At 35.8% G+C, this 27,389-nt stretch overlaps 2 protein-coding genes across 21 annotated transcripts in view; one reads left to right on the top strand and one right to left on the bottom strand.

The window, feature by feature from the left end:
- Positions 1 to 17,316, top strand: part of HPGDS (hematopoietic prostaglandin D synthase) — a 159,037-nt gene extending 141,721 nt beyond the window's left edge. For 16 of the 17 annotated variants that reach the window (XM_082461868.1, XM_082461876.1, XM_082461870.1 and 13 more), the window contains 2 exons: positions 3,727 to 3,825; positions 15,022 to 17,316. In XM_082461868.1, the coding sequence (XP_082317994.1) occupies positions 3,727 to 3,825; positions 15,022 to 15,186 (264 nt within the window). In that variant the 3' untranslated portion in view covers positions 15,187 to 17,316. The remainder of the gene's footprint in view (positions 1 to 3,726; positions 3,826 to 15,021) is intronic. The other variant, XM_082461869.1, reaches the window with a different exon arrangement.
- Positions 17,317 to 19,747: 2,431 nt separating this feature from the next.
- The window catches only part of SMARCAD1 (SNF2 related chromatin remodeling ATPase with DExD box 1), a gene marked incomplete at its 5' end in the record, with an annotated part of 69,328 nt that continues 61,686 nt past the window's right edge, over positions 19,748 to 27,389 (bottom strand). For 3 of the 4 annotated variants that reach the window (XM_082461670.1, XM_082461671.1, XM_082461673.1), the window contains 7 exons: positions 19,748 to 21,096; positions 22,631 to 22,740; positions 23,869 to 24,051; positions 24,954 to 25,072; positions 25,636 to 25,824; positions 26,870 to 26,991; positions 27,193 to 27,310. In XM_082461670.1, the coding sequence (XP_082317796.1) occupies positions 21,035 to 21,096; positions 22,631 to 22,740; positions 23,869 to 24,051; positions 24,954 to 25,072; positions 25,636 to 25,824; positions 26,870 to 26,991; positions 27,193 to 27,310 (903 nt within the window). In that variant the 3' untranslated portion in view covers positions 19,748 to 21,034. Of the gene's footprint in view, positions 21,097 to 22,630; positions 22,741 to 23,868; positions 24,052 to 24,953; positions 25,073 to 25,635; positions 25,825 to 26,869; positions 26,992 to 27,192; positions 27,311 to 27,389 lie in introns of those variants that run through there. The other variant, XM_082461672.1, reaches the window with a different exon arrangement.

The raw sequence follows: 27,389 nt of genomic DNA, 5'->3' as shown, positions 1-27,389 counted from the left end.
CTGGATGTAATGCCAGAGCGGTAGCAGCCATTCAAAACAGCTGTGCAGGAGTATTTATGTACATGTTATGGCTTAAGGCCTGTATCCAAAAGCTACAGCACAGAACAAATGGCAGTCTTATCAACTTACTTAAGCATATTTATTCTTTTTTTTTTTTTATAATATAGGCCATATATGACAAACCCAGCTAACATTATTCTTTTTTTAATTAATTAATTAATTAATTAATTTTTATTTATGGCTGTGTTGGGTCTTCGTTTCTGTGCGAGGGCTTTCTCTAGTTGTGGCGAGCGGGGGCCACTCTTCATCGCGGTGCGCGGGCCTCTCACTGTCGCGGCCTCTCTTGTTGCGGAGCACAGGCTCCAGACACGCAGGCTCAGCAATTGTGGCTCACGGGCCCAGTTGCTCCGCGGCATGTGGGATCTTCCCAGACCAGGGCTCGAACCCGTGTCCCCTGCATTGGCAGGCAGATTCTCAACCACTGCGCCACCAGGGAAGCCCCAAGCATATTTATTCTAAATACTGTTTGTTTAATTAGGACCCTCTGATTTAAATAGAGATATTTGGAACATAAAAGTATTCACATTTACTGATTCCTTGACATAAATGTAAGGTATGTGGGGAGACACACACACATACGTATATATACACGTACCTGACTAACCAGAACAAAGTCTTAAATAAAAGCTCATCTTTGAGGATAGAAATACATTTGGGCTCTGGAGTCAGACTGCCAGGCTTGAATCCTAATTCTCTTCTTACCAGTTGTCACTTAACTCCCTATCAAATTTTCACATTCTGTGTCTGTAAAGTAGGGATATCATAGAATCTGCTTCAGAGTATGTTGGGAGCATTAAATGGTAGCATAAGTACCTATGGCTAGGTGGAAAGTGTTCACTAAATATTAGTTATTATAGTGTTTTTATATAATTCAGTGCTCATTGCTTTTCCTTTTATTTGTCAGACAGGACATCTATATTTCACATATCCTTATAAATGCAGAGACAAGTAGATGTATAATCCTCGATTTAGAAAAAAGTATCTAAAGGTTTTTGTTCCATGTGGGCTTGCTCTCTCTACTTCTCTATTTTTCCGTTCTCCTTTTCTCCCAAAGGAAAATGTTCTTTGAACGTTTATGATAAGGGGAACTCTATCTTTGTATTAGAATAACAATGCTCTTCCATGCTACCTATCTCAGAAAAACAAATTCACAGGACATAATCCAAGTTCATGAATAAATCATATGAAGGGACAACATGTTGCAGAAATAATTGCGAATAGCTAGACTATCTGATTAATAAGCAGGACCTGGCCAGAATACAATGAAAAATACACAGTTCTTTTGCATCTCATTACTTAGTCTCTCTGTAGTGGGTTGCATTGCTGCCACCTTGTGGTCAGATAAAATTTTCAAAAGCAGAATATTGATACAGTAAAGATGGATGAACAGTGAAAATAGTCCTCTTCTTATATGTTCTTTAAAAATCTATCGAGTACACATAATTATAAATGTTTCAGTGCTAAAAATTCCATTTCCAATTTAAAATTTTTAAAAAATTAATTTAAATTTAATTTAAAGGCAAAATATGTCTCTGAGCATTGGCCACACTGATAATCCTTGAATTTATCACTAGTGTTTCTGTGGTTATTCAATGCATCTGTTTCAGTTTCCTCATCTGAAGAACAGGGCAGGGGGTTGGGGGTGGGAGGGTGATGGGTCAGCAGGATTGAAGGAACATCAGTGGCCCATTTCCAATCCTAAACGATTTGGGCAGTGTGGATTTTAAAATGGTGCTTTGGAGAAATATGCAAACCTCCCTAAATCCTCTAAATGTCATTTGATAGAATACAACAGCAATGACTTTTCAGTGTGCAAAAATCTCCTTCCTTATAACTCTCTGGGGGAGGTAGAAGGAAATTTCTGAGTCCACCAAGTGTAGGAATGGCTATCTAGGGTTTATCAGAAAACACATTTTAAAAAGGATATATAAGAAAATTTTATCTTCTTTAGGTTATTTTGGTGAGTATTCTTTAAAATGACTCTTAAATACTAATGGTTATGCTGTTTAGCAATTTACATTTCATTAGACTGATATGATTCTCACCAAACACATAAAGAGAACCTGGGCTAAAGAACTCAAGAGTGCAGAGATAAGATTTTTATCTGGCACTGCATATACAAAGCATTGGTGTACCTTACGCTGAGGAAATGCACAGTAGAAAAAGTAGCAGAATTACCCAGGTGAATGCACAGGAGTTTTTGGAAAGCTGTACAGCATCTATATCCTGTTCCATTTAACTCCCTCCTGTTTCTAGCTATTCTAGGACAGCCAAGCTGGCTATTACCTCCCCAACTGATGCTGATCTAAGCTAAGCTATGGGAAATGTCACGTGTTTCTGGACCCATTGCCTCTTAGCTCACAAATTCTGTGGAAGGGGCTGAAGGATTCACACTATTTTATTTAGAACTATGAATATATTATCCATAGAGAGAGAACCTTAGGTACAAAGGTGGTATAGACCATGGAAAGCATATAAAGTCAAAATAATGACAAACTTCCCAACCTTCAGTTCCTGAAATGTGGCAAACCTATGTAAATCTGTAATGATGCTTTTGCAAACTGTGCCCTACAAATATAAGGCATTATGTTATAATAATCTATATTACCCAGCTAAGTCATAATAGTAACAGGAAGTAAATCAGTAAATTGGTGAGGGAGTGATCCACTATTTGACTTACCTTAATAGAGGCTGGATTTTATTACAGATTTTATAATATTCATTCATTTATGAATATTAATGATATATGTATATTTTATAATATTTTGAGTTTGGCTTACATTTCATATCCACAATACAAACCAGCCTGATTTTCATATATACACAAATAAATACCTCTTACCAAGAAAGAGACCATGAATAAATTATTTGGTCTTCAAAGATTCAAGTAAAAACACAAAGATAATGTTTTTAAATGGATATATCTGTTATTTTTTCCCAAGGATATTATTTGGTTTGTAATAATATCTTACATATTATATCAAAATGGGGCACCTTGGATTGATTTTACAGATGATAGTCAAGGCAGAGAAATCTCACCCTAAGGTACAATGTCAAGCCAAACAGAGGAAATCTGCCCAAGAACGTTACTATTCATTATGCATTACTTCCGTTAAGTGTAACGGTGAGATGAAAGACTGCTAAACTGGAGGAATCTTACAAAATAATAATATTTTATTAATATTTTATTAATAATAGTCTTACAGAATAAATTTTATTTACAAAATAAATTAATTTCTTTACCTTTAGTTAAATTATTTCACTTTAAAGGGAGTGAGCCTAAAAAAGGGAGGGAATTTTAGAAATGTAAAAACATAATGGAATAATTTTCCTTAACAAAAATTAAGATAAAAAACCATGAAAAGATTGTATTGATGAAATATTTAGTCATTATATACAAAGAAACAATAAGAACTGATGACAATAATATTTATTTTTTAATCCATGAGTAATAAAGGGAAGAATAAGATCTATAGAAAATCAGACCTGAATCTCCATGCCATACATTTTAAAAAACAAACAAACAAGCAACAACCACCAATAACACGTAACTACTTCCTTTTTGAACTCATGTGGGAGAAAGAAGATGGAAAAATCTGCTTCCTCTTCAACTCATTTGTTTTTCTTCTTATTATGCTTAAAGGAATCTTTTTCTCCCTCTTGTAGGATCAGATGTTTACGGAGCTACTTACATGTGATGCGTCTCATCTTCTGCAAGATTTGGACACATACTTAGGGGAAAACGAGTGGTTTATTGGTAACTCTGTGAGTATGTTTTACATCTTAAAAAAATACAAGCATATACATATATGGATAAACCAAAAACTTTATAAAAATGTATTGAAAAAAGGGTTACTCATAGGGAGGGAGTAGGTTAGAGAGCAGGGACAAAAGCTAAACTTCTTTGAATAAAACTTTTTTGGTGGAGTTAACTTTGGAAACATGAACTAAAATATTTTATATGATTATATAACAACAACAAAAACATTTTAAATGATTATATAACAACAACAAAAACATTTTAAAAAGCTATCACTGACAAACTAAAGCAAAGTGAAACAAATGAACTTGTGTCACATTGGTGCATAGGGTATGTGGAGAAGTACCTGTGGACTCTGTTAGTGAAACACGATCTTAAGAAACATCATCATTTTAAAAAACACAGTGATTTGACTATACATCTCATTATAGATATTTTCTTGGGACAAAAAAATAATAATTATACACCAGTTTCAGTTCACGATGTACTTTTTCTTAAGGTAAAGAAAACAAGCATTTTGTGTCTCTTTTTCTCGAAAAAATAACCAGTCTAGTTGTTCTGGCCACCCCTTGGACCCAGATTCTGGTCTCTAAATACTAAAAGTAACCAGAACTTCTTGGAGAAATAGCTCATTCTCAGTTTGGGACAGGAAACGTAAAACATGAGCCGGGAATACTTTGACATAATAGAACCAAATAAATTATCAGACAAAACCCCCCCCAAAACACCAGAGTTGTGTCAGAAGGACTTAGCAGTCAACTTGTAGAGGCTCTCACTGGCCAAAGTTGAGAAAATTCAAGCCACAATAAGAATATTAACTGCAATGGATTGAAACAAATCAAAATGAATGAATCCATGAGTTTATGAAAACCACCATCACCAAATACACACACACACACACACACACACACACATACATACACACACACCCCTCAAAACCAAACAAAGCTTCATTGGTGACTTTTAGAAGATGTTATGGAGCCAAATTATTACAAATTTTCCTTGACTTATGATGGGATTATGTCCCAATAAATCCATCGTAAATTGAAAATATCATAAGTCAAAAAATACACCTAACCTACTGAACACCATAGCTTAGCCTAGCCCACCTTAAATTTGCTCAGAACACTTACATTAGCCAACAGTTGGGCAAAATCATCTATCACAAAGCCTTTATAATAAAATGTTGAATATCTCACGTAATTTATTGAATATTGTAGTGAAAGTAAAAGACAGAATGGTTGTATGGGTACAGAATGATTTTAAGTGTATCAGTTGTTTACCCTCCTGATTATGTGGTTCACTGCCGTTGCCCAGTAACATGAGAGAGTACCATACAGCATATCACTAGCCTGAGAAAAGATCAAACTTCAAAATTCAAAGTGCGGTTTCTGCTGAACATGTGTCACTTTTGCACCATGGTAAAGTCAAAAAATTGTAAGTTGAACCATCATAAGCCAGAGACTGTCTGTATTCTGAAAACTGTTAAAAACAAAAAAGTTGGGGGGTTTGAATAAAGCATTTATCGTGCCATTCCTATGCCAATTATACCTCAAGATAAAAAAATTGATGGACAAAGTCTGTCTACATAAAGGTATTCTAGTTAATAAGTAAGGAAAGAGGACTTCCCTGGTGGTCCAGTGGTTAAGAATCTGCCTGCCAATGCAGGGGACACGGGTCCGATCCCTGGTCTGGGAAAATCCCACATGCCGTGGAGCAGCTAAGCCCAGGCAGTGTGCCACAACTACTGGAGCCTGTGCGCCGCAACTACTGAGCCCACGTGCTGCAACTACTAAAGCCTGCGTGCCTAGAACCCATGTCCAGAACAAGAGAAGCCACCCCAATGAGAACCCTGCGCACCGCAACCTAGAGTGGCCCCCGCTCGCCGCAACTGGAGAAAGCCCAAGCGCCGCATGGAGACCCAGTGCAGCCAATAAATAAATAGATAAATAAATAAATAAATAAACAAGGAGAGATTAAAATAAATCATCACCATTTTCCAACCCATGATGAATCAATGGATCTAAGCATTGACTATCAACAATTGTCAATATCACAAAAAAGGAGAGAACCAGATATTACAGGCCTACTGACAGAGGAGTGCACTGCCACCTATGAAGTAGTCTTGCCAAGAGAAAAATCAAATCTCAATCTGATTTAGAAGCTGTGGTAAGTTGGGGTGCCTGCCTTCAAGGAGACTCCATTCTAGGAGACAAGATACTGCTTTTTGCCACGCTCTTGTGACTTATTTTAATCACTGTCTGCTGAGTCCTGCGGAGGAAGAGAAGCAAACTTGCCATATCTTTTATGTTCCTTTCTCTGCCCTTATTGATTGAACAATTTCTAAGAATGTAAAATATTTTTTTCCTTCTGCTTTTTATGAAAATTCCTTTGTAACCTAACCCCATCTCTAAGTGCTCTCTCCCTTCCTCAAAGTGTTCTAAACACTCTGGTGTTTTGTTTTTTCCTCAGACACGAGTCATACTCCCGCCTAAGAGCCTTTACACTTGCTCCTCCTCCTGCCTGAAATGTTTAATCCCCAAATCACTGCCTGTCTGGATCTTTTTGTCATCATTCAAGCGTTAGCTTAAATGTCACCTCTTAAAGGACTTCTCTCCCTGACCACTTGAGAATCCCTCTCATCACTCTACTTTGTCTATATCACCTTTATCACTTTACGTTTTTTTTTGTTTTTGATTGAAGTATAGTTGATGTACAATATTGTATAAGTCACTGGTGTACAATATAGTGATTCAAAAATTTAAAGATTATACTCCATTTATAGTTATTATATTTGTTATATTCCCCATGGTGTACAATATATTATAACTTATTTTATACATAATAGTTTGTATCTCTTAATCACCTACTCCTGTATTGCCCCTCCCCCTTCCCTCTTCCCACACTGGTAACCACTAGTTTGTTCTCTATATCTGTGAGTCTGCTTCTTTTTTGTTATATTCACTAGTCTGTGGTATGTTTTAGCTTCTGCATATAAGTGATATCATACAGTATTTGTCTTTCTCGGTCGGACTTATTTCACTTAGCATAATATCCTCCAAGTCCATCCATGTTGCTGCAAATGGCAAAATTTCATTCTTTTTATGGCCAAGTAGTATTCCATTTATATATATACCACATCTTCTTTATCCATTCATCTGTTGATGGATAGGTTGCTTAGGTTGCTTCCTTATCTTGGCAATTGCAAATAATGCTGGTATGAACATTGGGGTGAATGTATCTTTTCAAATGAGAGTTTTCATCTTTTCCAGATATGTACCCAGGAGTGGAATTTCTGGGTCATATGGTAGTTCTATTTTTAGTTTTTTGACAAACCTCCCTACTGTTTTCCACAGTGGCTGCTCCAATTTACATTCCCACCAACAATGTAGGAGGGTTCCCTTTTCCTTTTTCTCCACATCCTCGCCAACATTTGTTATTTGTGTTCTTTTTGATGATAGCCATTTTGACAGGTGTGAGGTGATATCTCATTGTGGTTTTGATTTGCATTTCCCTGATGCTTAGTGATGTTGAGCATCTTTTCATGTGCCTGTTGGCCATCTGCATGTCCTCTTTGGAAAAATGTCTATTCAGTTCTTCTGCCCATTTTTTAATTGTTTGTCTTTTTGATATTAAATTGTATGAACTGTTTATATACATTGGATATTAACCCCTTATCAGTCATGTCATTTGCAAATATTTTCTCCCATTCAGTAGGTTCTTTTCATTTTGTCAATGGTTTCTTTTGCTGTGCAAAACTTTTACATTTAACTAGGTCCCATATTTTAATTTTGCTTTTATTTCCTCTGCTTTAGGAGACAGATCCAAAAGATATTGGTACGATTTATGTCAAAGTGTATTATTCTATGTTTTCCTCTAGGAGTCTTATGGTTTCTGGTCTTACATTTATGTGTTTAATATATTTTGAGTTTATTTTTGTACATGGTGTTAGAGAATATTTTAATTTCATTCTTTTACATGTAGCTGTCCAGTTTTCCCAGACCCACTTATTGAAGTGACTGTCTTTTCTCTATTGTATATTCTTGCCTCCTTTGTTATAGATTAATTGGCCATAAGTGCGTGGGTTTATTTATGTGCTCTCTATTCTGTTCCATTGATCAATGTGTCTATTTTTGTGCCAGTACCATACTGTTTTGATTACTACAGCTTTGCACTATAGTCTAAAGCCAGGGAGTGTGATTCCTCCAGCTCTGTTCTTCTTTCTCAAGATAGTTTTAGCTATTCAGGGTCTTTTGTGTTTCCATACAAATTTTTAAATTATTTGTTGTAATTCTGTGAAATATGCCTTGGTATTTTGATAGAGGTTTTATTGAATCTGTAGATTGCCTTGGGTAATATGGTCATTGTAACAATATTAATTCTTCCATCCAAGAATATAGTGTATCTTTCCATCTGTTTTTGTCATCTTCAATTTCTTTCATCAGTGTCTTACAGTTTTCCAAGTACAGGTCTTTTACCTCCTTAGGTAGGTTTATTCCTAGGTATTTTATTCTTTTTTATGTGATGGTAAAGGGGATTGTTTCCCTAATTTCTCTTTCTGGTAACTCATTGTTAGTGTATAGAAATGCAACAGATTTCTGTATAATAATTTTGTATCATGCAACTTCACCAAATTCATTGATGAGCTTTAGTAGTTTTCTGGTGGAGACTTTAGGAATTTCTATGTATATTGTCACGTCATCTGCAAACAGTGACAACTTTACTTCTTCCTTTCCAATTTGGATTCCTTTTAATTTCTTTTGCTTATCTCATTGCTGTGACTAGGACTTCCAAAACTATATTGAATAAAAGTGGCAAGAGTGGGCATCCTTGTCTTGTTCCTGATCTTAGAAGAAATGCTTTCAGGTTTTCCCCATTGAGTATGACGTTAGCTGTGGGTTTGTCATATGTGGCCTTTATTATGTTGAGGTAGGTTCCCTCTATGCCCACTTTCTGGAGAGTTTTTATCATAAATGGATGTCGAGTTTCGTCAAAAACTTTTTCTACATCTATTGAAATGATTATATTGTTTTTATTCTTCAATTTGTTAATGTGGTGTATCACACTGATTGATTTGTGGATACTGAAAAATCCTTGCATCCCTGGTATTTTGCTAGTATTTTGTTGAGGATTTTTGCATTTATGTTCATCAGTGATATTAGCCTGTAATTTTCTCTTTTTGTAGTATATTTTTCTGGTTTTGGTATCAGGGTGATGGTGGCGTCATAGAATGAGTTCAGAAGTGTTCTTTCCTCAACAAATTTTTGGAATAGTTTGAGAAGGATAGATGTTAACTCTTCTCTAAATTTTTGGTAGAATTCATCTGTGAAGCCATCTGGTCCTGGACTTTTGTTTCTTTGGAGTTTTAAAATTACTGATTCAGTTTCAGTACTGGTAAAATTTTAAATTAATTTTTATTGGAGTGTAGTTGCTTCACAATGTTGTGTTAGCTTCTACTGCGCAGCAAAATGAATCAGCCATACATATACATATATCCCCTCCATTTAGGACACTTCAGTGCATTAAGTAGAGTTCCCTGTGCTATACATTATGTTCCCATCAGTAGTCTATTTTATACATAGTATCAATAGTGTATATGTGTCAATCCTAATCTCCCAATTCCTCCCACCCCACTCCTTTCCCCCTTGGTATCCATAGATTTGTTCTTTGTGTCTCTATTTCTGCTTGGCAATTAAGGTCATCTATACCATTTTTCTAGATTCCACATATATGTGTTAATCTGTCATACAGAGTGAAGTAAGTCAGAAAGAGAAAAACAAATATTGTATATCAGTACTGATAATTGGTCTGTTCATATTTTCCACTTCTTCCTGGTTTAGTCTTGGGAGATTGTACGTATGTAAGAATTTGTCCATTTCTTCTAGGTTGTCCATTTTATTTGCATATAGTTGTTTGTAATAGTCTCTTATGATCCTTTGTATATCTGTGATGTTGGCTGTAACTTCTTTTTCATTTCTGATTTTATTGATTTGGGTCCTCTTCCTTTTTTTGTTGATGAATCTGGCTAAAGTTTTATCAGTTTTATCTTTTCAAAGAACCAGCTTTTAGTTTCATTGATCTCTTCTATTTTTTTGTGTCTCTATTTCATTTATTTCTGCTCTGATCTTTATGATTTTTTCCTTCTACTAACTTTGGGTTTTATTTGTTCTTCTCTCTAGCTCTTTTAGGTTCAAAGTTAGGTTGTTTGAGACTTTTCTTGTTTTCTGAGGTAAGCTTGTATCACTATAATCTTCTCTCTTAGAACTGCTTTTTCTGCATCCCATAGGTTTTGGGTTGTCGTGTTTTTGTTTTCATATATCTCTAGGTATTTTTTGATTTCCTCTTTGATTTCCTCAGTGATCCATTAGTTGTTTAGTAGCATATTGTTTAGCCTCCACATGTTTGTGTTTTTTTGCAGTTTTTTTCTTCTAGTTGATTTCTAGCCTCATAGCATTGTGGTCAGAAAAGATGCTTGATATGATTTCAATTTTCTTAAATTTACCAAGGCTTATTTTGTGGTCTAGCATGTGTTCTCTGCTGGAGAATGTTTCATGTGCACTTGGAAAAAATGCGTATTCTGCTGCTTTTGGATGGAATGCTCTATATATTTCAATTTCTCCTTTTATATCTGTTAATATTTGCCTTATGTATTTAGGTGCTCCTATGTTGGGTGCATGGTGCATATATAGTTACAATTGTTATATCTTCTTATTGGATTGATCCCTTGATCACTATGTAGTGTCCTTGTCTCTTGTAACAGTCTTTATTTTAAAGTCTGATATAACTATTGCTACTCTGGCTTTCTTTTGATTTCCATTTGCATGGAATATCTTTTTCCATCCCCTCACTTTCAGTCTGTGTGTCTTTAGATCTGAATTGAGTCTCTTGTAGGCAGCATATATATGAGTCTTCTTTTTGGATCCATTCAGCAACTCTATATCTTTTGGTTGGAGTATTTAGTCTATTTACATTTAAGGTAATTATTGATATGTATGTTCCTATTGCCATTTTGTCAATTGTTTTGGAGTTGTTTTGGTAGGTCTTTTTTCCCCCTTTCTTTTTCTTTTCTCTTGTGATTTCTTTTCTCTTGTGATACCATCTTTAGTGTTATGTTTGGATTCCTTTTTTTTTTTCTATTATAGATTTTTGGTTTCTGATTACCATGAGGTTTTTATATACCAGTCTCTCTCTCTGTATATATTTATGATTGTTTTAAGTTGTGATCTCTTAATTTCAAATGCATTTTAACAACCCTGCAATTGTACTCTCCTTCCCTCTTTACTGTTTTTGATATCATATTTTGCATCTAGTTGTTTTGTGTATCCCTCAACTGCTTATTGTGGATATAGATGATTTTACTACTTTTGTCTTTTTTTTTTTGTTTTTTTTTTGGCCACACCCCACAGCATGTGGGATCTTAGTTCCTCTACCAGGATTGAACCCGTGCCTCCTGCATTGGAAGGCAGAGTCTTAACCACTGGACCGCCAGGGAAGTCCCCACTACTTTTGTCTTTTAACATTCCTACTAGCTTTGTGTGTGGATGATTTCCTACATTTACTGTATGTTTGAACCAGTGAGCTTTTTCATTTTGTAATATCCTTGTTTCTAGTTGTGTCCTTATCTTTTTTGCCTAGAGAATTTACTAACATTTGTTGTAAAGCTTGTTTGATGGGGCTGAACTCCTTTAGCTTTTGCTTGTCTGTAAAGCTTTTGATCTCTCCATCAAGCTGAATGAGAGCTTGCTGGGTAGAATATTCTTGGTTATAGGTTTTCCCCTTTTATCACTATATATATATAGGGGATTTATATATAATGTGCCCCTCCCTTCTGGCCTGCAGAGTTTCTGCTGAAAAATCATCTGACAGCTTTATGGGTGTTTCCTTGTATGTTATTTTTCACTTTCTCTTTGCTGCTTTTAATATTTTCTTTATCCTTACTTTTTGTAATTTTAAATACAACGTCTCTTCGTGTGTTCCTCTTTGGGAACACACATCCTGTATGGTACTCTCTGTGCTTTCTGGACTTGGTAACTGTTTCCTTTCCCAGATTAGGGAATTTTTCAGCTATTATGTTTTCAAATATGTTCTCAGCCCCCTTTTCTCTCTCTTCTCCTTCTGGGACCCCTATATGCGAATATTAGCGTACTTGATGTTTTCCCAGAGGTCTCTTAAACTGTCCTCATTTTTTTCATTCTTTTTTCTGTTCAGCATCAGTGATTTCCACTGCTTGGTCTTCCACCTCATTGATCCATTCCTCTGTATCATTTAGTCTACTGTTTATTCCTTCTAGTGTATTCATTTTAGTTATTGTATTCTTCATCTATTTGGTTGTTCTTTATATTTTCAAACTCTGTTAAAAACTTCTAACTCCTCTGTGCATCCATTCTCCTTCTGAGTTCATTAATCATCTTTATGATCATTACTCTGAACTCTTTCTTGGGTAGATTGCTTATCTCCATTCATTTAGTTCTTCTGGGGTTTTATCTTGTTCCTTTGTCTGGAGCATGTTCCTCTGCTGCCTTATTTTGTCTAAGTTGCTATTTGTATTTTTATGTATCTGGTAGGTTAGTTACATTTCCCGACCTTGGAGAAGTGGCCTTCTGTAGGAGACGTCCTATGCGTCCCAGGAGGGCACTCCACTTTTGTCACCCAAGCTATATGCTCTAGGGTTTCCCCAGGAGGGCTGCGAGGGTCTTTCTGTTGTGGCCGGCAGGCTGACTATGTGGGTGGTCTGGTAGACTTGGTTTGTCCCTAGTCTTATTGGTTGCCAGGCCCTGCCTTGTATGGAGGCTGCTGGCTGCTGGTTAGTGGGGCCTGGTCACAAGAGGGCTGATTTCAGAACCCCAGGGGGTCCTGGGGCTAGTGCTGGCTCACTGGTGGATGAAGCCAGGATCCAGAAGACTCCACGGCTGTTCCTGTCCACTGGTGGGTGAAGCTAGGTCCTGGGGTTAGTGCTGGACTATTGGCAGTCACAACTGGTCCTGGAATGTGGGAATCTTGCTGCAGGGCCCAGGGATCCTAGAGCTGGTGTCAGATTGCTGTGGGGGGAGGGGAGGCAGTTCTTGACACAGTTGGGTATGGGGTATGGGGTGTCCCACAGCTTGTGTTGGCCTGCTAGTGGGCAGAGCCAGGGCCCAGCTGCTCCCAGGGCAGGGTCTGGCCTGCTGTGGGCAGGCTGGGTCCACAAGCTGTGGAATTGTGGTTTTCTTGCATCTGGTGTCTGCCCCCTGGTTGGATGAGTTTGGTCTAGAGGCTAATGCAGGCTTCCTGAGGGCAAGGCCAGCGCCTGCCTATTGGTGGGTGGAGCTGGGTCTTGGCCCTCTAGTGGGAAGGGCCAGGTCTAGAGGCATGTCTAGAGTGGCCCTAGGCTCAGGAAGTCTTTAGGTAGCCTGTCTGCTGATGGGTGGGGCTGTGTTCCCCCCCCCTAGTTAGTTTTTGGTCTGAGGCTCCCCAGCACTGTTGCCTACAGGCTGTTGGGTGGGGCCAGGTCTTGGCACTCATGAGCTGGAGGGAGGATCCTACAATGGTGCCCACATGGTAGAAAGCTGCCTAATATGGCTGCTGCCAGTTTCTATGTCTCTAGTTTGAGCTGCAGCTGCCTCCTTGACTCTCCGGAAGACTCTCCAAGACCAGCAGGTAGGTCAGGCCCCTACTAAATTGCTGCTTTTGCCCTGGGTCCTGGTGTGAGATTTTACGTGCACCCTTTAAGTGTGAAGTTTCTATTTCCCCTAGTTCTTTGGAACTCCCAAAATTAAGTCCTTCTGGTCTTCAAAGCCAAATGCTCTGGGGGTTTGTCTTCCTGGTGCAGGACTCCTGGGCTGGGGGGCCTGACATGGGGCTTAGAACTCTCACTCCTACGGGAGAACCTCTGCATTATAATTATTCTCGTTTGTGGATTGCCCACCTGGGGGTAAGGGACTGGATTATATTGTGAGTCAGCTCCACCTACCCATCTCATGTGGTTCCTTCTTTATGTCTCTAGCTGTAGAAGATCTTTTCTGGTAGGTTCTGATCTACTTCATCGATGGTTGTTCTGCAGATACTTGTGACTTTGGTGTGCTTGTAAGAGGAGGTGAGCTCAGGGCCTTTCTACTCCGCCATCTTGGCCGATCCCTCGTACCACACTTGACGTTTGTCTTCCTGCTTCTGAAGTAAAAGCTGCACCAGAGAAGGGGCTTGCATCACATCTCGCTCTCTAGTCAATCCCAGCACCTAGACCTGTACAGGGCACATAGTAGGTCCTCCATAAATATTTGTTGACTGAACTCTGAATCCTCTAACCAGTAGACTCTCCTAGTTGACAGGTGTTTAGTAAGCAAGTTCATAAAACACTAGAAATCAGCATTATTAAATTCCAAACAAAAGGAAAACTAAGAATAATCCATATTTAAACTTCATTCTTTGACTGATATTTATATGGAGGCAAAGTAATGTCATCCAGATTAGTATCTAGTCATAAAAGAACAAACAAGCGTACAAATTTAAAAAAACAGGTATACAAGAGTAGGACTACACTGCCATCATCCTGATACTGTCCTGTGGCCAATCTTAGGGTTACACTAATGGTCAGACATATGTCTTCTGATGTGATTCAGTATAATGTATGCTAGCCAAAAATATGTAACTTCAAACTATGAACTCTCTAAAGATAACTTGCACTCTCTTCCTTTTTACTCTGCCATATAAAGGAACCGATGAAGTAATCATAAAAATCCTGAAGACAGGACATTCTGCAGGACTAGTGTGGAATCTTCAATAATTCAGTGACATGGGAAAAAAAAGGGTACTGTTCTGAATTGAGAGTTAAAGGACATAACCAGGTGAAATGCATGGTCCTGGAATGGATTCTGCTTTGTCCTATAAAGGACATTTTTGGAACAGATGGAAAAGTACTGATGATGTGTTAAATAAGATGAAAATGTACTGTCACAGGGAGATGGAAATTGAATCAAGTTACAAAAGATCATGTACTGTAAGATCTCATTTTAGTAAAAATACACATGCATAAAAAAATACCATATACAGAGGTGTTAACGTGAGTAACCTCTGTGTGTTGGGAGTATGGTGTTATCTATAATTTTCTATAATACACACATTCTGCTTTTGTAATAACACATTATTTTGAATTAAAAAGAAACTATTTTTAGATTAAGAAGTTAGGCCTTTTATGTCCTAATGAAAATTTGTTTCCTTTAAACTAGGTAACTTGGGCAGATTTCTACTGGGAAATTTGCAGTACCACACTTTTGGTCTTTAAACCTGATTTGTTGGACAACCATCCCAGGCTGGTGACATTACGTAAGAAAGTCCAAAGCATTCCTGCCATCGCCAACTGGATAATGCGAAGGCCCCAAACCAAACTCTAGGTGATGCCTGCTGCCTCCAAACTTCGTTATTCTTCACAGCACCACTCTCATCAGATAAGAAGCTACACCAGCGTGCCACATAACCTGCACACTCCCCTCCCCAGCTCCATCAAGACTTTCACTTCTGCCATATTCTGCTTATCAAAAAAAGGGAAAAAAGCGGGGGGGGGGGGGAAGAAAAGGGTTTTGTTTCCAGTATCCTTTTTATTCAGAATAGCTTCACATTATTTATAACTGAAGAAAAATAGTTTCCAATACAGGCAGGCTTTGCTTTGCACTAGTTCTGACATGCATGAATTTCAGTCACAATGGTTTAGTTACATAACAAATTTTCAAAAAAAAAAAAAAACCCCGAAAAGGTTTGGACTTCAGTTTCCATGCTATATTAACTGTGAGTAACCGCATAAAGTATAAACTTTGCTGCTAGCTCTTCAGTCCGCAAATCACTATGTAAATAACAGATAGATATATAAGCAATGCCGCTTCTTTCAAAATCTGTTAGTGATTGGTCACTGCACATCTTCCATGCATGCACAGACAGCAAAGTGTTGTTTTTCAGTGATAAACCCACTTGACATTTTACAAAAATGGATAATTGAAAAAGGGAACTCACCAACAAAGATTAAAGTGCAATAAAGAAATGAAAAGTGAAAATGGTAGAGTGAAATTCAAGTTGAACATAAAAGGAAAGAGCTGGCTGTGAGAATGTTGACACTGTTGCAGTTCAAGAGGCTCTAGATATGCAGCCAGAAGAACTTGGTGAAGGCAAACTTATTGACACAAATGAGGAAACTGGTTGTGACAAAGAAGATGAAGATATCCCAAAGGAGGTGAGATTGGCAAAAAACCCTTCACGTTAAAAGAACTGAGATCAAAAGAATGAGAAGAGAATGTAAAGCAACTATACTCCAGTAAAAATGAATTAAAAAACTAAAAATTGTGAATCACTATACTGTACACCTGTAATGTATATGATATTGTACATCAACTATACTTCAATACAAGAAAAAAAAATGAAAAGACAAGCCACAGACAGGAAGAAAACATTTGCAAAAGGACTTTATCCAAAATACACAAAGAACTCTTAACAGTCAACAATAAAATAAACCTGATTACAAAATGGATAAAAGACCTGGACAGACACCTCACCAAAGATATACAGATGGCAAATAAGCATATGAAAAGATGTTCAACATCATATGTCACTAGGGAATTGCAAATAGGAACAAGGAGATACCATTACCTACCTATTAGAATGGCAAAAATTAAAAATACTGACACCACCAAAACGTCGGGCCCCAGGAACTTTTCTTCATTGCTGATAGGGATGCGAAACAGCACATACACCTTGGAAGAGAGTTTGGCAGTTTCTTACAAAACTAAAATGCTCTTACCATATGATCCAGTAATCACACTCTTTGGTATTTGCCCAAAGGAGTTGAAAACAGGTCCACACGAAAACCAGCACATGAATGTTTGTGGCAGCCTTATCAACAACTGCCAAAACTTAGAAGCAACCAAAATATCCTTTAGTAGGTTAGTGGATATGTAAATTGGGGTACATGCAAACAAGAAACCATTATTCAGTGCTAAAAAGAAATGATCTATCAAGCCATGAAAAGATATAGAGGAAACTTAAATGGATTTTTAGGGCAGTAAGACTATTCTGTATGATACTATAATGGATTTATTTGTCAAACCCATAGAATGTACAACACCAAGAGTGGAGCCTACTGTAATCTACGGACTTTGGGTGATTATAACGTGTCAACGCATTTTCACTGATCGTAACAAATGTCCCATTCTGGTGCAGGATGCCGATAGTGGGGGAAGGAAGGTGTGTCTGTGTGGGAGCAGGGGTACGTGGGACCTCTCTGTACTTCCGGCTGAATTTACTATGAACCTAAACCCCTCGAAGAAATAAATTCCATTTAAAAAGAAAAAAGAACAGGGATATTTCATGACACTGAAAGAGCAATAAAATGTTGGAAGCTGATCCAAATTTAGGATTATGACTATTTACCGAGAGACAAAAAAAAAATGTTCGCTTCCAAGTTTTATAGGAAGGTACTGTTCAAACTACTCTGATAAATTTTTTACAAAAATAAAACTTCCTCAATGTTTCTAATATTTTACAGTGTACTGAATATTAGTTTTACTACTTTGTTCACTTACACATTTATAATGTGCTGACAAAATTTTTAAAGGTCATGGAAAAATCATTTTCCCCAGTGATTACACACTTTCAACTTGAATCATTTCTGCAGTCCCACACTACTGTACAAGAACTGCCCGTATAAACAAGCCATTTATATAGAAATCTTCCAAATAACTATATATTTAGATAACTATAGTGGAACATCACATTTTAGTTCAATTTACCTGTTAATATCATTAATACTGAATAGTCTAATCTCAGTATGTCATGTTGTATCAGGAAACACATTAACAAAATAGATGGCCTTATCCGTGAACTGCAGGGCAGAGGAAGGAGAATGTAGTTGAGAGGCACAAAGTGGGGAGAGGTTGTGGGGAGGAAGAAAGAAAAGTCAAGTCCATCTAAGTGTGACCTTGTTGAAGGTGCTTCTTTCCTCCCAAAGATGCTCTATGAAACTCGGGAAAAGGAAGTTAAATACTGTACACGTATATTAAGGATTACACAGAAAAACAGTGTATTTCCCAAGTACCTTGCTTCTTTGGATTACAATTTCTTACCGTTGTTAGTGGCTGTTAAGAAATGACAATAGGTTATAAGTGACTCTCATTTGCAAAGTGCTGAATCATGTCATCAAGGCAGTCTAAAGAAAAAAAATTACCTTTCACAGAAGAAATTCAAATACTCTAACGAAGGTGGAAACTTTTCTTCCCTCTTATGCGTGTTCATTTTCCTCCACATAATTACATTCTGACAAGCTTTAATGAAAACAGAATTTAGTAAAACTGACAGATACAATGTTTATCTAAATTATGAAAACTCTAAGATAATCAGCCCCACTTGTTTACATATAATTATCATAATTCTAATAGAAACTGCAACCACAGCAGGTTTTATAAGGAAATATTTCAATCATAGCATCATCATAACCTTTAGGTCAACTTTTTTTCACTGAAAGGACAACACCACATTCCATTACCCCATCCTATATCTAAATTAAACGTCTCCTCACTGAGCAAGTAAACAAGTGTGAGAGAACATGAATTAATCAGAGCAGAAACGGAACTGACTGCATATTATAATCAGAAAAATAACCATACCTTTTGGGAAGTTAAAACAATCAATTCCTTAATTTTATGGACCATTTAAGTGTCTTGCTGAAGGTCACAAAAATGGACACCAAATCTCCTGATACTCCTAACCACTATACAATAACACCAACAACTAGGAGCAATATTAATGTTTCAACATAGATTATCTATTGGTATAAAGTTACATCTCTATGGGGTGAGAAATACAGTTATGAAAACACATACGTCTTCTGTGTGTGACCTGTATTAATAAAAACATAAGTTGCTTCAGTTGGCCAAGATATTACTCCAACAACTGTGGCTTCATAGGCTCTTTACTGACAATGAATTATGATATTTACTGACATCAGTCCAATAAAGGGACTAATGAGAATACACCCAAAGTAGTAAGTACCAGTTTACTGAGAGAGACGATATTAAGCACACAATATCATCTCTTTTGTGCTCAACATTATGGGTTTTTTTTTTTTTTGGGTCTTTGTTGCTGTGCGTGGGCTTTCTCTAGTTGTGCTGAGCAGGGGCTACTCTTCGTTGTGGTGCGTGGGCTTCTCACTGCAGTGGCTTCTCCTGTTGTGGAGCACAGGCTCTAGGCACCTGGGCTTCAGTAGTTGCAGCACGTGGGCCCTAGAGTGTGTGGGCTTCAGTAGTTGCGGCACGCAGGCTCAGTAGTTGTGGTGCACGGGCTTAGTTGCTCCACGGCATGTGCGATCTTCCTGGACCAGGGCTCGAACCCGTGTCCCCTGCATTGGCAGGTGGATTCTTAACCACTACACCACCAGGGAAGTCCTTCCATATCATGCATTTTTAAAGGTAAAGGGATGAAAGTTTAGAAACTACTAAGGGTGTGAAAATACAACTTATGATCACAAATATTTTTATTACACCAAAAACATAATATGGCATTACAGGGAGAACCCAACTACATTTCATTAAAATAAAAATATGGATTTAACAACAACAACAAAAGAAACAGACTATCGTTGAAGACACGTTAATACAGGAAAGTTATGAGAAATCCATTATGCGATTTTTAGGATATTCTCAACATTTCACTAAGCAATTTGGGTACTGTGATGCAGAAGGAGGTATTAATACTATTTGCAGGTCCCTTCAGCCCAGTACACTAAAACCTGTTGAGTATATTCAATACACTTGCAAGATTGGCTAAGTCTACTGACTCATCAGCTTTCAGTCTACAGTATCTGAAGAATCAATGTAAGAGCTTCATTAGCCTTCTAAGTCGAGGATTATATTACCTTAAAAATTTAGGAAGTCAGGAGGTCTTGAAAGTATAATCTCCAATAATTAACAAATCTTTGATTTATAAATAAGTTTATTTATAATAATATTTACATAATAAAACAAAACACATGAAACTCACAAGTTATACAAAGAAACTGATGTATAATAAAACAGCAATATAGACTGACAGGCAAAAATTTAAAGAAAGATTTAATAAAGAGTTAAATATCAAGTAGACAACTTTACCTCTTCTAAATTTCACTTTGTCACCCACACTGATTTGGAATTGAACAATGGCTCTCTCTTTAGGAGGTCCCATACTGGAAATTCTGAAAACTGCTAAGTTATATTTTGATAAGAATTTAAAGTTAATGACCTATTTCCATGCAGTACCTAATGCTGCCTTGAAATGAAGTCACATTCAGTCTGCTTTGAAGTGAAATAGCCTGTTAACCTGTTCTGCCAGGCTAGAAGAATGTCACCAAATATTTTGCTGATGTGCGGAGCTGTGGCAGGAATAAACTACTATTTAGAGAGTAAAGAGAACTGGAGCAGAAATGACTGGGCAACAGTTTCAAGAGAAGCAAAAGCCAGGAGAGGGAAATCAATGAAAACATGCACAAGAATAGGCAGAGTAATAAGCACAGTTAGTGCAGTTGGGAAATGAACAGAAGGAATTAATCCATGGAGCAAGATAAGGGCTTCTTTAGTTACTATTCACTGGAAAACAACTTAGTGCCTAGCCAAACAAATCTGTTTTAACAGAAGTACTTGGGAGGACCTGGGGGTGTTAGTATATGGAATGCCACCTTTAAATTCAGGTTGAGTTCTTGTTGACAGTGGTGAACATCTGTTTCAAATAGCAATAAAATGAAAGCTATATAATCTATACAGCTGCATTCTTTAACATAATAAAAAAGAACTTCAAATGAGACGAGCAAAAACAAGACATAAGCATTGTCAAATAAGGCACATGTAAAAATCTACACATATTATCCAGTGAAAGACAATATATATATATATTTGGAGGTAGAAATAATTACAAAAATACTGACATTTCTAAAGCATTAGCGTATTTGTTACAAACAATCACCAACTAATCCCCATTCAGAAAACTGTTTTGTAAAATGATTATTTAACATCTTCAAGACTACGTATCTGTGGCTTTTTTTTGAAATTTCACGTGAGCATCTGGAGAATTCAGTTAGTGGCAAAAAAGTTGTCCATACTATGAGAAATGTAATATGGAAATTATAAAAAGTTATAAATGTTCATAAACCCCATGGTCATCATAATGTAAATGTCCTTGAGTGCACCAAGTTGATGTTTCATCATCAGTTAGGAATTAACAATTCTTATTTCACAGGCCCATTGATGTTTTTAGTAATGTGGCTATATCTGCTGGCATACTCCCTTCGTCACCTGCAGGTCAGAAACTGGTGTTAAAATTTTGATAAAAATATTTTATGCAACGTATTTCTTCTCTCCAATTTTCCCTACTTTTGGTGAATTCTTAATAATCTTTCAAGGCCCAGCCTGATTCAGTGTCACTTCCTGTTAAAAATATTCCCGAATTCCTACATATGTTAGGGCAACTTCCTCTGTGCTTGTGTTCACATTGCCAGCACAGCAGTCTACAGCTTCTGTTTTTGATTTGACAGAGATATGCAGATATAGTTTGGATCATATCCTATTCATACAGCACATAGTATTTACTCCTCAGGTTCACTAAATAAAAACATTTACCAAAAAATTCAACACAAGATGTAAAAGAGAATAAAAGAAAATATACAAAAAAAAAAATAAATTTTTTTTTAATGTAACAATCTGAATAGTGAAAATAAAGACAAAACTCCCAAATCCAACCAAACAGAAATCATTTCATCTACACTTATTTTCAGTCCAAAGATACATTGTCTTAAAAAATTTTTTTTTTTCAATTAAACAAGACCCCAGTATCTAGACACTTATCCAGCTGTCTCTCTCTCTCTCTCTCTCTCTCTGTCACCACAGAGACCCCAGTTACAGTCTAAACTTAAGAGACTACTTTTATCTACTCTTCTCCTTTCAGTAAAAAACATGATTAGGAACACAAACTACTGCATAAACTCTCAGGGAATTCACTGACATGCTTGCCTCCAAGCTCGTCCACAGATATGAAAATAGCCCATGAAATCCAAACTTAACATCAAATAAAAATAGCAAGATGCAAAAACAACTAGTCGTACACTTAAAAAAAAAACAAACCCTAATGCGTCATCTTTCTGGGGAAGCTGGGTGATAGGGTGAGAAAGAGGCTTTTGTTTGCCCTTTAATATCTTAGGAATTTTGAACTATGTGAATGTATTATCATATATATATATATATATATATATATATATATATATATATATATATATATATATATATATATAATTTGAACTTTTAAAACTTTAAAAATTATTCTATTCAAAAACATGGAGGAAATGGAGAGGATTCTCTTATTTGACAATTGTTTCTAGTATCCAACTGCTCTTTAATCTGAAATTATTCAATTTTTGAATAAATGAATTTTATTGTACTCTAGTGAAATGAGTATTTGGCTAGTCAAAATGAAATTAATATAAATATGAGAGTTCTAAATAACTTAATATTATGCCATGTACTTTAAATCTCTGGATTCATAAATATAAGTAAATCATAAAATTGTAGATAAAATTATAGACCTAATTTTAATTTATTTCTGGGATATTTTGATGTCAGAGACAGAATTTTTCAAAATCAAAGTGTTCGTATCAGTTCTGCCAAAATGATCTTAGTTATTGTAGTACTTTTGAAATAAGTATGCTTATCTTCTCCCATGCTATCCCTAAACTGCACGCCAAGTTAAGGACTCAAACCATCTTTATTATCCCCTTGCTACTGCTAAGTTGATGCCTTTTCATATAAATAAAGTTTATGCTGACAAATAACTTACCTTCATCTACTGTGGTCATATCTTGTTCTAGTTTCAATTTCTGTTGATTAATTTTTAGCATGGATTCTTCGATTGTCCCTTGGCCTATTAATTTTATAACTAGTACTTCTCTAAGGAAAATACAAGATACGTCCATTGGTTACTTAATATATAATTACTTAATATATATAAACGACATAACTCACCTTAGAATGCAATAAGAATAATTTGAAAATTGTTTAACAAATACATCCATAAATTTAAATTCTTTTATTCAAACTACTTGAGATTGACATTTTCTGAGCACGTCACTTTTAAACATCCTTTCCTATTGATTCAAGAGATGAGAAAAAGATATCTGTACTTTAAAATTACTGGTAAAAGTGTATTACAACAAACAGTTCTGGGTTGAGGTAGGGTATTCTATTTTTAAAAACAACATGCTGTGCTTATCAGGTTCCAAGAAATAATTTAGTTCAAAAAGTAAGGAAGTGTAGTAAAGTATAAAGATTACATGGGAGGTTTTAGTTCCACCTTTAAGTACTGATAAATATTTGGTTCATAAATGAACTTATCAATGTCTTTTGGAAGTACAGTAAAATACTCCACAAAGAAAACATTGATTGTCTGCTGTTTACATGTGAGAATAGAGCTGAATTATAGGTATTTTCATCTTTGTGTCCTGTGACCAATGTCTAATTTAACCTTCACCTAAAATATCCACAGCTCACATAATCTATTTCCTATGAGGTAACAAGGTAGCAATCGTATGCACATTACCCAGTCTATCTGGCTCTTACATGGTCTAACAAGCAAGTTACTAATTAGTAATTACCAATTACTAATCTTTTTCAAAGGGGCTGGACCATTGGTAATACTTAGTTTTCATTTGCTGCATAACTACTTGGACCAGGGATGGGAGGTGGTTTTCTTTTATTTATTTTTTATTTTTTTGGCCACGCCACATGGCCTGTGGGATCCTAGTCGCCTGACCAGGGCTGAACCCGCGCCCTCGGCAGTGAAAGCACCTAGTCCTAACCACTGCACTGCCAGGGAACTCCCTGTTTTAATTACTAGAATATGAATAGATTACATGGTGGAGTTCATATTCAACACTGGTTGGTATAAAATACAGCGGGAGCCATGCTTTGCTGAAAATATAAAAACTAAGGCAGGACATCTGCAAGATCACATCCTAATATTCTATACAAATTAAACTGGCATTTGATTAAAAATAAATTTCAACTGCAAACACTTACTTAGTCTGGCCTACTCTATGGCATCTATCTTCTGCTTGTTTGTCATTGTAAGGATTACAGTCAATATCGTGAAGTATAACAACATTTGCTGAAGTCAGGTTTATTCCTAGGCCACCAGCTTTTGTTGACAGCAGAAACACAAAGATATCCATATCGGTATTAAACTCGTCAATTAGATGAATCCTATAGGACAAATATATTAGGTTAAATCTCACAAAAAGGTATATAATTAAAACTGAAAACAATCACTTCACATGGAAAATAAACCTGAAGATGTAAATACATGCTCTTGGCATTCTAGTTATTTTTCCTGCAGCTGTTTTATTGAAAAGACCTACCCAATTCACCAACTTCTTTTCTATACCATTTATCTCCCTACTAACTCTTACTTTTAACTATTCAGATTTGATTAATTGCTAAGGGACTGTTTTGTCCTTTGTTTAATGACTTCCGGCTTTTCTAAATTCTGCACACGGCTTTTCAATCTTTAACCTTCTCAGAGTCTGTCAGCTGTGACTCAGACAATATACCCGATGAACTAAGAATCTCAAAATCAAACTATATTGATGTATTCTCTTTTAGCAAGACTTCTTTTCTTACTCTAAAGCAGGAAAAAAAAAAATTTACTCTGGCCGATAAAAAAAATAAACCAAAGATACAATGCAGTTTAAACACACTAGAAAAAGCATTCCTTCTAAGACAATCTTTTTAAACTTTGGGAATTAAAAAAGAAAACAAACAAAAAACCAAACCCAAACTTACTCAATTACCCTTAAAATATGAAAAGCCCAAGATTTTAAGATAACCTTGGTTTAAAGATAAAGTGTTTTAGACTTAGAATGATTTTTAAAGAGAAAACACTGACATATATATAATTCTAGTAGTTGTTTCAAAATATATTTGTATACGATTCAGACCAAAAATTAAATTTTCTTCATCTTAAGTTAATGAATGATTTAAAAGTAACCAAACGTAAGACTCAAAGCAATACAATTCCATCAAATGCCCTAGACATTTAAAATTCTAACATTTACTCTTATCTGAGGGTAAGGTGGAGAGATTTTCTGAAACGAAAGTATACCAACCTTTCAGAAATCTGAGTCTTTCCATCTAATCTGAGGTACCTATGCTGATGATGTTTTAAGAGAACCTCTAAAATATCCAGCATCATGGTGAACTGGCTGAATAATACAACTCTATCACCCTGTGGAAATACACATATTAATTAGACACAGAAAAAGTAAAATTATAAGTATCTAATGAAAAACTGCTTCTTTAATAATAATAAAGTAATCATAGCTAAGGTTTCTTATTTTAGATTATATACAAGTAAATTATCTTCTAAACTTTGACCTAAAATTGATTTTTAAGACTAATGGGAATAGCTACTAAAAGTACTACTTAGATTGTGATCTTACAAATCTATTTCACATATAAATTGTAGTATTAATTTATTTTACATAGTATCAATATCTTCAATTTATTAATTTTGAAGCAATTATATAGATTGTCACCTATGAAATAATGACAATTAAAATTATTAAAAAAAAATTAGTATAGATATATTCTACTAACTTCTGTTAGATGGAAGAAGAGTAATCAGGAAAATATATGCCCAAATACATCCAAAAAATGCTCAAACACCAGTTTCTAGAAGAATGTAGAACACAGGCTAAAGCTTCAAGAAAGTCAAATCATGCCAGAACTGTTTCAAAGAAGTTGAACTAACTGGGGAAACATATAAGGAGCAGAATTCTTCTTTAGTACCTTCTGTTTCAATTCAGACAAGATGCAGCCTAAAACTCGAAATTTTCCAGAATCTAAAATCAAGTCCATGTCTAACTGGAAGTTATTAATGTGTCGATACTGTTTACAAAGTACATGTAATTCAAAGTCTGTCATAACTTCCATGTCTTCAAAGATCAGGTCAGGGTTAGCCTCACAATGTGTAGGTTCCTCAAAACAAAACAAAACAATATATACTTCAAAATGAAGATAATTTATAATATGATTAGAACAACCTAATAAAATTGTTCACATCTGATAAAATATCTAAATCATAAAATATTTTAGTGCAACAGATTTACCAAAGGAAATTAATATTCATTTTTTTAGGTACAATAAAGGGGGGATGTTCTTATTGTTTTAGAGATAACACACTGATAAATTTACAGATGAAATGTCTAGAATTTGGTCCAAAATGATCCTGGAGAGGATTCTAGGTGAAACAAGAGAGAGTAGTGTCATTCCAGATGATAACTGTAGAAAATGGGTGAAGGTTTCATATGCGTAGAAGATTTCATTATACAATTCTCTCTGCTTTTACATGTCTGAAATTTTCCATAAGTTTAATATAAAAAATTTAAAAAAAGCAAACGGTTGCTTTAAACACAATGATCTGCGGGGAGAAATAGGGTTCGATTAAGGGAGAATGAGGCAAAAATAGAGAGTAACAGCTAAAACTGTAGACAAACTACAATAAAGAAGAAATAAAATGAAGAAAATAAACGGACAAAAATGACTCATTATCCAGGACATACAATCTGATGAATCTTTTTGGTGAAAAATAAATAAAAGAAGTGCATTATGGAAGTCCAGACCAGGAGTTGGCAAACTTTTTCTGTAAATATTTTAGGCTCTGTAGGCGAAATAATCTGTTTTGCAGCTACTCCACTCTGCCCTCGTACTGAGAAAGCAGTCACAGAAAACAAAGAAACAAAAGGGTGTGGCTGTGTTAGAACAAATCTTTATTTGTAGAAATAGCTATTGTCATATCTGGCCCTAAGGCCATAGTTGGCTGACTCCTGATGTAGACTGTCAGTCCTTCTTGGCTCTTACGTCCCCTATATTATTTTGAACTCTGTGTTAAAAATGTTTTTCTTAAATACGTGGTTAATTAATATGCTTACTAGGTTCAACGGTCTGATTTTTGGACTAACAATAAACCTCATGTTTATTAGTGTTAATAAAGCTTAGTGTTAGCATAATACAAAATCCTTACCTTTAGCATAAGCTGAGACATTTCCTTGAGTTTTTCAGCTGTGTAATATTGGCGATGTAATAAAGGATGATTGGCCATTTTTCTCAGTTGCATCATGACATTGCACATTTCTGTGTTTTTTTCTGTGACACATTAAAAACAACAACAAGCTGATAGCTGTTTATTGAAATACATCTCAATGCAAACAAAAGGTTTTAAAACTATTTCTTCAAATTCCAACTAATTTTTTAAAAATGAGCAAATCCCACTATCATAGCACTAAACAAAATGCAGCCCTAGTACAGAATTATTTTTCATATAAAATTGTGAAAATCAGGTTATACCCATGTTATTGATAGATTTTTTCAATCTGTTGAAAAGACCCAAATAGAGTTGCTCCTGCTTCTCTGACATTGCACACAACTCAATTCGATCTTTCTTAGGGGGTAGCTGCTTGAGAACCTGTGAAAGGAAAACAGTTGAAGCAGATCATTCAAATAAAGAAGAAAACAGATTTTAAAAAACCAATCATAATAAAAAT

The sequence above is a fragment of the Balaenoptera physalus genome (assembly GCF_965194825.1).
Source record: "Balaenoptera physalus genome assembly, chromosome: 5".
In the NCBI taxonomy this organism is placed as follows: domain Eukaryota; kingdom Metazoa; phylum Chordata; class Mammalia; order Artiodactyla; family Balaenopteridae; genus Balaenoptera; species Balaenoptera physalus.
This window is presented reverse-complemented; position numbering and strand designations above follow the sequence as displayed.